At 44.6% G+C, this 10,256-nt stretch overlaps 2 protein-coding genes across 2 annotated transcripts in view; one reads left to right on the plus strand and one right to left on the minus strand.

Annotated features, from left to right (window-relative positions):
* Positions 1-292, minus strand: part of SWI5 (SWI5 homologous recombination repair protein) — a 2,590-nt gene extending 2,298 nt beyond the window's left edge. The window contains exon 1 of the mRNA XM_031556276.1: positions 263-292. Within this exon, the coding sequence (XP_031412136.1) occupies positions 263-292 (30 nt within the window). The remainder of the gene's footprint in view (positions 1-262) is intronic.
* Positions 293-824: 532 nt separating this feature from the next.
* The window catches only part of GOLGA2 (golgin A2), a gene marked incomplete at its 5' end in the record, with an annotated part of 18,345 nt that continues 8,913 nt past the window's right edge, over positions 825-10,256 (plus strand). Inside the window, 12 exons of the mRNA XM_010721130.3 lie at positions 825-1,010; positions 1,341-1,421; positions 3,559-3,693; positions 4,283-4,326; positions 4,458-4,521; positions 4,991-5,050; positions 5,490-5,570; positions 7,317-7,355; positions 8,001-8,063; positions 8,302-8,395; positions 9,064-9,170; positions 9,795-9,853. Of these exons, the coding sequence (XP_010719432.3) occupies positions 825-1,010; positions 1,341-1,421; positions 3,559-3,693; positions 4,283-4,326; positions 4,458-4,521; positions 4,991-5,050; positions 5,490-5,570; positions 7,317-7,355; positions 8,001-8,063; positions 8,302-8,395; positions 9,064-9,170; positions 9,795-9,853 (1,013 nt within the window). The remainder of the gene's footprint in view (positions 1,011-1,340; positions 1,422-3,558; positions 3,694-4,282; positions 4,327-4,457; positions 4,522-4,990; positions 5,051-5,489; positions 5,571-7,316; positions 7,356-8,000; positions 8,064-8,301; positions 8,396-9,063; positions 9,171-9,794; positions 9,854-10,256) is intronic.

Raw genomic sequence — 10,256 nt, forward strand, 5'->3', positions numbered from 1 at the left:
CTGCACCGCCTGCGTTCCGTGTCTGCCGCTCTCTTTCCCTTTTGGGTTTCTTTTCCATATCTCTATTTCCCTTTTTTTTCCTTTTCATTTCTTTTTCCCTTTCTCTTCCCTTTTTTCCTTCTCGCGGGGCAGCTCGGCCCGCTCCGTCCCGGCGCGATGCCCTCCTGTGTCAAAGTCAAACGAATAGGAAAGTGCCCTGGAGCAGCTCGGGCTTCCATTTTGAAATCCTCCCGAGGATCCTTTTCGTTCCGGTGCTTTTCACCTTGACGTGGAAACGCAGCCCTGCCTCCATGGCCGCCCTCGGGGCCGCAGGAACTACCGGAGCATCGGAACCCCGGGCTGCTCAGAGCCTGGCCAAAACTGCCTTTAAATCGGCATCCATCGCAGATTGCTCCTCCCCGCGGCCCGCGGTGGTGGCAGTGCCGGTATCAGTGCATTATCTGGAAGGTTGTTGTTCTCCTTCTTCAGTCCTTTCAGTGTTCTTGTTACATCTTATTACCAGACGCTGCTTTTCCAGTTTGCATTCCGTGTTATTATCCTTTATTCCTTATTGCTGTTAGTTACAGACTTACAAGTATTTCTTCCTGCAGTATCAGGTTGTTTCCTGGGCACTTCCTCAACTGGATACTGAAGTTGAACACTGACAGCTCTCAGTCTCTCGTCGCAGACCCATCACTCTCATTCTTCACTTTCAGAGCCCCTGAACTATTTCTGATATACGTACATTTTTCTTCCTAGAGAAGGAGCTCTTTAAGGACAGTTTCTCTTGTTCTTACAGCTCAGCTGACTTCTTGTCCAGTGTTCTGCTGTCATTTTCTTGTTGACGTTATATTCACAGAAGACATATTCTGTTTGGACTTCAGGTTATTCTTTTTTTCCCCCCACAGCTGAAGGAGTATCAGCAGAAGAACAGCCCTGGAGCGACTGCGGGAGCCAAGAAAAAACGAAAAACTAAAGAAGGAAGTAGACCTGAGACTCCCACAAACGATGACCGGCAGTCTCCAGAGAACGTGAGCGTCCCACTCTTTCTCCCAGATAACCCCTCTGCCTCGTGCTTTGGTTTCCAAACAGCACAGCTGTGACTGGAAGAGAGTTATGCAGCGTAACGTGAGCGGTTGAGTTGCCCGTGTTAGCAGTCTGTGAGTCAGGGTGTGTGCTGGAGCAGTGCTGGAGCATTCAGAGCTGTAATGCAACCCTGGATGCACCCAGAGCTGCCGTTCAGAGATGAGCTCCTCAGGAGCAGCACGATGCCGGTTTCTTTGGCTGCCTTTGATGGACGTTTTTCTCTCTGTCCTTTTCTGAGCCGTTTCTCTTTTCCACTTTTCTTTCGCCTCCTTTAGATTCAGAACATTCTGAAGGTGCTGGTGTCAGACCTTAACCGCTCCAATGGGGTAGCCATACCCTCATTGGACAAAAGGAAGGTGAGGCAGTGCTCCGTGTCCCTCTCAGTGACTCGCTGTCCCCTCTGCATGCTCAGCTTCTGTTTACACTGACCTTGATTTCGGATGGAGCCTTGTTCTGGCATGTCTGCTGTGTTTTGTGGCTGTTTTTATTAACACGGGGCTGTTTGTTAACATGCGTTTCCATTACTTGTAAGTGCTTGTTTCCTCCTGTTTTCTGTCTAAAAATGCAAAAAAGTTAACCATGTCCAATGCACATCCTTCAGACAGCTGAGCTGTAAGGAAAAACAGAACAGAGTTTGGGGTGAAGCTGCAAACCAAGTTAACTGCTGAGAGATGCTGTGCTAGGAAGGAGTAGTGCCTTATTAATTTGTATTTCTCCTGGTCTGTGTTGTTTTATTTCCTTCAGTGCTGTGCTTCTGAAGGGCAAGTTTCTGCTCATGCCTGCCCTGAGCAAACTGTGTAGTTTACTCCAGCCGCCCATTTTATGACAGGTGATGAACAGGCGATGTACAGTCTGGCAACTACCACAGTTTTAAATATGCTTAGGCAGGAAGTCAGGTATTTCGAGTACAGCATTTACTGGCTTGAGTGTCTTCCCTCACTCCTGGAGAAGGAAGGGCAGGAAGAAGACCAGTGAGCAATGGAAATGTGTTCAGGTGCTAACTGGATCCTGTGGCGTAGGCTGTGTGCCATCAGAGCTTAAGTGATAGGAGGACCTCCTGTGAGCTCCTTATTATTGTATGTGTATTTATTATATATACTCCATATTTATTTTATTATATATTTACTTTAAAACTGTTTATTGTGGAGGCAGAAGAAAGGCATTCTTCTGGTTGTGTTGCTGACTTTTGCATCTTGAAGTGTTAAGCGAAAAGAATGTTCCAATCAGAACAAATGAAGGACGTGTTTTTGAGATGTTCTGGGCAGAAGTCCACGTGATGTTCTACATTTATGATAGCCTGAACAAACAGAGGCGAAGTAACCTGTACCTGACATAAGCAAGGGAATTCCTGGCTTTCCTTTAAGCCCCTAAAATATGTCGCTCCTTGAGAGCACACGTGTCTGTCCTCCAGAAAAATGATGGAGGCAGTTCCATTTGTTCCCCTCTGCAGTTTTCCAGCTCATTACTCTCATTAAATCTGTCTTCACTATTGCTGTAACCCCGTGGCTGCTTGATTCATGAATGAAGTGCTGAGCAGGTAAATAGGGAATGCCCAGAGAGTTCTTGTTTCATGCAGACTGCCAAGAATGAAGCAACTGAAATAAAAAGGAACTCTTTCAGATGGGTTTGCAGAGAACTGCAATGCATTGGTGGGGCTGGCTGCTGAAGGACTATTGTTTGCTTTGTAGTGCCATTAAATGATGATTTATCAGAGCTGAAGTAGAACTACTTGCCATAAACCAACAGAATGCTGCTCTGGGTTTGTATGGCTCCCTGTGTGGCTGGACAGGATGGATGGAATTGTCCATTTTGCTGTGGCTTGGTGGAGGTGTTGTCAGCTGTTATTTATCCTCCCACGAATGCTGGATGAGAGCCTTCATCACTGTCCAGGAATAGTTTTTAGGCCCTTTTCTATTTAGATTCTTGTAGCTGTGGGATTCCTAGCTTTGTGGGCACCTGTTCCCAGCCGGGCTCATTTTGGCCTGTTCCCAAATGTCCTGTTTCTAAACGTCTGGCTCAGAGCTTGCTGTTTGAGTTTGACTAACCTGGTTGTCAAGCAGTCATTTGCCTGTTCTCTCCCACCTTAATTTGCACCCAGTGATCAGTGTTTTCCCCAGAGACATGTGAAGGGCAGTGCTGTACACAGCAGTGATGCCATCTGGCTTTGCCCACTGCTCACTTTTTAACAAATCCTTTGCAGGAAATCCAGCGTGTGAGCTTAGAGTAGGGAGATATTGTCCCCCCTCACTAGAGAAGTGATTGTGGTGATGGGACAGTTCTTCAAACTGGATCTAGCAGGACGTAGGGCTGGGATGACTTTTGGTTGTGGGTTGATGCAATTTGCTCTGGGGAGGACATAGATTCACTTCCATGTGTTTCTCCATGACTTTGTTCACATGTGTTTCTCCCAGGCCTATTGCAAGGTGATGTGTCCACGTGTGTTTCCTTCGTTTTGCACGTAGGCTGTAATTCCTGTGGTGTGTTTTGTGACAGGCATACTTTGACAGTGATGTTGCCACTCGTAATGCTGACCAGCTTGCTGCCGATGTCCCCGTGCTATCTAACAGCAACAGCCTGCCTACCTGTGCTTCTGTCCTGCCTGCTCCTGGGGGCATGCAGCTGACACAGGTTTGTGAGTCATCATCAATATCTCCACACTGGTTAGCCATCTTTTTCTGAGAAAGACAATCCCCATAACTGGCTCACGTTGTCTCCCGTTAAATATACTACGTTCTCCACTCTCCATAATCATCATCTGTCCGTGAGAGTGGAGGGTGCCAGGATGCACACATCCCTGCTGCTTCCAAAGCTGCGATTCTCCTCCCCTTCTCTCCTATTTAATTAGCAGAAAGCACCCTTAATAATACAGAAGATCTCCAGCTAGCTGGAGCAATCTGCATTTCCTTTCACTGCATAAAGATTCTGTTGAAGTTTTTCCAGCAAAGCACAGCTGATTATTCTGATAAATGGTAACAGCACATACAAAGCCAGTAACACTTAAGCCTCTTAATCCCAAGAAGGCTAGGCACTCAGTGCTCAGAAATTATGGGCAAGATGGAAAATGAGCTGGTTTTCTTAAGTTGGTCTTTCTTTGGGAAGCAGTAATTACAGGTGCTGTGGAACCTGAGCCCAGATGTAGTCGGGCCTTAGGGACACATTCATAAACATGATTCTCAGCTTTTCTTACAGGCTTGTAAACTTTTGTTTTAATCCACAGATTCATGAAGCTGAGGATCGTAAAAACACTTTGGATGAGAACAGGTGAGTGTTTGTGTTTGCAGCAGGATCCCAAAGTGTCCAACAGATAAAAGTTTTACTACTCCCCGCTGCCTTACTGATGGGAGCAGTTCTCTAGGAGGAATGTTCACCATAAGGCCTTTCTTTGTCTCCAGGTCTCTGTCATCAACAGAAAGTCTCCGCCAGCTGTCTGAACAACTCAATGGCCTGGTTTCTCAGGTACAGCCTCATTTTGGTGCATCTGTCCTAATAATTTTTCTGGGGTCTGATGCGAATCTTTAAGCAGCCAGCTTAAGAAAACACTCTTCAGTGTCAGAGATGTCTGCAGTCGTCCTACTAAACAATGAGATATTGAAGCATTGAGAAGCTAAACTTCCAGTTTTAGGAATGTTAAAATTTCTGCAGTAGGAAGAAGAGCAGAGTGGGTGAATGAACAGCATGTATTCATGGAAAGATGTAGTCTTGATTTAGTGGCAAAGAATCTGAAGTCAGTCTGCCTAATTCGTATCAGCTTGCCACAGGGGCAGTCTGCATCTATCTTTAGCTAGGAAAGTGTTTTTTTTGTGGCTGCCTGTGGTACTTGGAAGTGAAATGTGCTATAACAAGTATTGTGATAGTCAGTTCTTACTTGATAGTGATTTATTGCCTGGGGGAATAACACTGACTGACTTGACTATTTTTCTTCTAGTCTACATCATATGTGAATGGGGAAAGTGGTGTTTCTTCCACTAATATTAAGGAAATGGAAGTAAGTTGTCTTGAGCCTATGATTTTCTTATTTTCTAGTCTAAGCCAATTGTTGGGACTGTGCTAATGAGACCTAACTGAACACACAGCTCACATACATTGTTGTTCAGTGTTGCCTTCTGCTGTACTCAGGTAGTTGTGGTCAGCAGGAGTATTTCCAAGGTACCTGAGGTATTTCTGGGGGGCTTGGGATCGTTTGGCCTCAGAGCAACTCTTAGTATTGATTCACTTTTATGTCAAAAAATGCCTTAGCAGAAAGTACTTGACAAGTAAGTTAATGTCCCAGCTACTCTTGTTGGATCTGTAGATTTATTTGGGAAATCTGATTTTATCAAACTGTGATAATGATTTATTTTTCTGTCCTTTTTAATTATTGCTTTTTTCCTCCCCTCCTCCTTTTCTGCCCCTTCCTTCTTCTCCTGCCTGCATGTGCCCATCAGACACGTTACCAGGAGCTGGCAGTAGCCCTAGATTCCAGCAATCTAACTAACAAACAGCTCATTACAAAGATAGAGGAATTGGTAAGAAACAATCCAACCAACCAGTTTGATGTTGTCTCTGCTGCTCCTCCATGCTCTCTGGGTGTCTGCAAGGTTATGGGTTCTCTTATAGCACCACAAGGAAGGCTGCTTTCACAGCACTTTGAGTGGAACAAAATGGGCTGTGTGGGAAACCTGTTAGGAAGATCAAAGTCTCAGGCCACTTATGGATGCATTAGCTCATCTGAGAACAAGAAGCACAGTTCTGCTGTTTCCTCTTAAATTTATTCTGTTGCTCTCATCGTGTTTTCTGTGGAAGATAAGCATCCTGATAAAACAACTATTGCTGGGCTGGTCTGAATCCCTGAAATACAGAATTCTAGTGCTGGCAGCAGTGTGAAAGCCTATTTTTGCAGGTGGTGATGCTGTTCTAAATATATTAGCAGAGTGGGAGCAATAGGTCTGAGAGAGAGCCTGGGGCTGGTTTCTGATCATATCCTCAGCTTCTCTTGGCACTATGAATGAACTGCTTTGTCCTTTGGCTTGCATGGATTCCTGCTGCTGCTTTTCAGCCTTCAGCTTTAACATTGCAAGAAATGTAGCTAAGTGGACTTGTTTGGTCTGAAAAGAGCCTTTCTTGGTTTGAAATCCTTTTCCCCATTTTGTTCCTCTCACACCACTCTTTTTTCCAAAGTCCATCATTTCCCAGTGCACCCCACAACCCCTCCTGTGTTATTTTTGGTTTTGAGTTCTTTTGGTTCCATTCTGTTGTCTTTCAGCTGGGCTGCAGGGGTGGCTGGTAGTGAGGGCAGTGCCTTGTTTGCCTGCTTTCTGACAGGCACATGAAACACTGTCTGAAATTACACAGGCCCTTTGCTGCCTTTGCAGTCTTGTTTTCTTTGTTCTGGTTGTGTTCTGTGCTGGTGTTCTTAGCCTCCAAACCTCAAATTCATCAGCTTCCCAGCTGCAGTCGTGTTTCAAAGTGAGCTTGAAACTGAAGTAGTAAGAATGTGCTAATGTCTGTCCTTTGGAAAGGGGAAATACACCATGCACTAGCTTAGATGTGAGGCATCTGTGAGCAACTGCCACAAGGACAACAGCAGCAAGTAGCAAATGCTCCACTGCACCCACATCTTCACACTGTTTTGTGGCAGCCCGGTGGACAGCTGACAGTTCTGGTCTCTTTCTCCCCACATCTAAAGATGCACTGTGTGCAGCCACTGCTTTCAAATACTTCACCCACAAGACCAAAATGGGACAGGATGGTGCCCTTTCTCTGCATTTGGCTTCAGCTCTTTCATCCCAGCTTTTGCAGGAGCCTGCCAGCATAAGTGAACTTCTGCATGATTTAAAGGCCAGTTGCCACATGGGATAAAAGTTGAAGGTCTCAGCTGAAGCACAACACCGTGCTGTGGTTTTGGGTTTTTTAAATGCATTTTTGGTCATTATCCTGATGCATCAGAGTTATGATTAATGTCGTAGATGTGGGGTGAAAGCGTAACTGAGGTTGGTGGATGCTCAGATGCATTCATGGCTTTTGTAGTGGTGTTGGTGAATAACTGCAGTAATGTACTGAGCAATGAAAAACGTGCATGGCATCTTCATGAAGGAAGCCCCAAATCTATTATTTCAACAGATAAGATGATCTTCTTAGTCTTCTACCTAAAAAGATAACGGGAACTGTTTGCATTAATTTGGGCATGTATCCTACTTCAGTTAAGTGAAAATATGCTTCAGCAGTATGAGAATATTTCCTTCTAATAGTGATGCATCCATTTTCTTCTGTAGAAGCAGCAGAACCAAGAAGCAGTGAATCAGCTGGAGAAGGTAAAGTATCCTATTTTTGGATAGAGATAGAAATAGATTTGTTCTTCCGAAGAGGAGAAAGCATAGCGGACTGTGGCACCAGCCTATGTGATCTTGTCTTACAGGATCATTAAGGTTGGGAAAAACTGTTAAAATCATCAAGTAAGTCCTACATCTGCTCAGCACTACCAAGCCCACCACTAAACAATGCCTTTAAGCACCACATCCAGACATCTCGTAAATCGCTCCAGGATGGTGACTCCATCACTTCCCTGGAGATCATCCTGGAGTCGGTTCTGTTTGTAGCATAGAGTTGAATAATTTGACTTCACAGGCTAGGCCTGGCAGATAGCTTGCTTGTTTTGATGAAAGCTAAGATTTAAATGCTCAAGTATTGGAAGGCTGCAGTGGAAGCAACAGATTACAGTTTACGGCCTCATCAGTAGTTTGCATTCCAAACACAGCCAGCATAAGGAACCTACTGTTGTCATTCTAGGATGGATAACCAATAAAGTAGTTAAAGAAATGGAAGACTGAAGTATGGCTTTTAAAAATGATGATACCGTTGGGTGCTGGAAGTAATACCAATGCATCACTGCTTTTTTTTGACGTAAAACAAGAGGGGTTTACAATTTTGTGCTGAACAGGCATCATTTGTTTATACAGGAAAAGAAGGAGTTTGAACAGAAATTTTCTAAAGAGCAAGCAGCACTGAGAGAACAGCTACAGGTAAGGCAGAGCTTTCACTACAGTAATATGACCTGGCTGCTGTCCTTTTCTGGATTACTGAGCGCTCATTCTTCATCTTGGAAGCCAACATCCTTTCAGGAGAACGGGGAGCCAGTTAGCTAGATTGTACTTAAATGCAAGAGCTCTTTGTCTCACTGAATTATCCCTTTGTGGCAGCAGGGATGTTGTGGTTGCGAGCAAAGATTTCCTGTGCCGAGCTCCTTTTTCTTTCTCCAAGGTTCATATCCAGACGATTGGAATCCTAGTTTCTGAGAAATCTGAGTTGCAGACAGCCCTTGGACATACTCAGCAGGCTGCACGGCAGAAATCAGGTAATTGACTCGGAGCACTCCAGCTTGAGCCGTTGGTTAAACCATAGATTTCAAGTCAGAGGCATGATGGCTGCTGGCTGCCAGCTCACAGCACTCGTTGGTTCCTTAATGAGAAATACTTGGCACCGTCACCGCTTCTGTCATCGTAGCTGCCCCCAAATTGGAGCATGGTAATCCCGTGGCAGTTGAGGTTCTTTTGTGCATCACTGAAGCCCTGTCAGCCCTGCTTGGGCCTGGTGATTACCCCAAACTGTTCTTTTCTCACTTTTCTTCAGATTCTTTTAAAACTTTGTTCCCTTTCATCACCCTTCCTCCCACACAGCTGTCACATTAATGTCAGTTTTACTCAGGCCTTTCTTTCTCAACTAAATTTTGAGCAATTTGCCCTCATAAGAAAAAAAAAAAAGCAAAACATAGTGCCTCTTGCTCTGCAAAGGACATTTCGTCATCTCCCTCTAAAACTGAGAAAGGTAGTTGCTGACAGAGAGCTTTACTGCCCAAGGTTGCTGGTGAATCACCCATACTGCCAGGAGTGGAAGCAGGTCTACCAATTTACAGAGCTCTGTGCTGTTTTAAGAGCTTGCTGATAAAGCAGAAAGTGCTGTTTAGCCTGTTCCAATAATCCCTTTGTGGTTTAGTCTCAACTGACTCTGCTCTGACTCGCTTAGGAGAAGCTGAAGACCTTGCTGCCCGTTTACAGTCATCTCGCCAGAGGGTAGCAGAGCTGGAACGCACCTTGTCCTCCATCTCTATGCAGCAAAAACAGTCAGAGAAGGTAAGAACCGCCTCTCGTTATGCTTCATTAGCAGCTCTGCTTTTGGCTAGTTGCTTGGCACTACACTACTATGAAGTCTGTAGTCCCTGCTTAGAGAAGAGGCTGAAATTAACCTTGTTAATTGTTAATTAACCTTGTAAAGCCCTGTATTCTCATCAAGGCAAACCTTTCATTCAGATTTCTGTGACCACTAATCATATGGTCCAGTGGCTGTCTTCAGATCTGACACCTTTCCACATGAGTCTTGCCAGCTCTACACAGCAGAATCTCTGACACCTCCTCCCAGGAGGGTCTCCATCAAACAGGCACTTTGCTATTGATACTCATCCAGAAGTTTGGCAGAAATAACCTCACCATCAGTTAGTAGCATTGTGTTCAGAAAGACTGAGCAGATGAATTCCTGGCAAATCCATCCTTTGTGCAGTCTTATGGTGTAATGAGCTGCAGCACTAGCCAGCCAACTATAGTGATAGGTGAGGTTCTAAGAAGATGTGCTGGGGATTTTGCTCAAGTTATGACCTCTTCTGCATTAGCTAATCTGTTAAAGGTAAAGAAGATAATCTTTGAACACTTTATTTGTATGGCTAAAGTCTCTAACTGAATCAAACATTTGTTTTTCTCCAGCATAATAAAGAGCTGGTGAAGGAACGAGACAACCTGAAACTAGAACTGTACAAACAGAGGTAAGCCTGTTTTGCATATTATTCCAAAGTTTTTCTCAATAGAGTCACAAAGAGTAGGAAGAGGCTTTGACTACGGTTGATGAGCTGGGAAGCCAGATATTCAATGTAAAAATAATAATTTAAAAAACCAAAAGATGAGGTGGGTAATACAGCAATGGAACACAGTGCCCAGGGAGGCTGTGGAGTCTCTGTGCTTGGAGTGTTCACAACAGCTGCACAGAGCTGTGGGTAACAAGATCTGGTGGTAGCATAGTCCCACTTGGAGAGGGAGGTCAGACAAGATGACCTGCAGAGGTTTCTTCCAGTCAACATTTCTATGACTCTAGCTGTTGTAAACTTAATGACACGGGCATCTGCAAACACATAGAAAATACAGTGCTGCCACTTGATTTTTTTTTTTTTG

Source organism: Meleagris gallopavo, chromosome 19, assembly GCF_000146605.3.
Source record: "Meleagris gallopavo isolate NT-WF06-2002-E0010 breed Aviagen turkey brand Nicholas breeding stock chromosome 19, Turkey_5.1, whole genome shotgun sequence".
Lineage (NCBI taxonomy): Eukaryota > Metazoa > Chordata > Aves > Galliformes > Phasianidae > Meleagris > Meleagris gallopavo.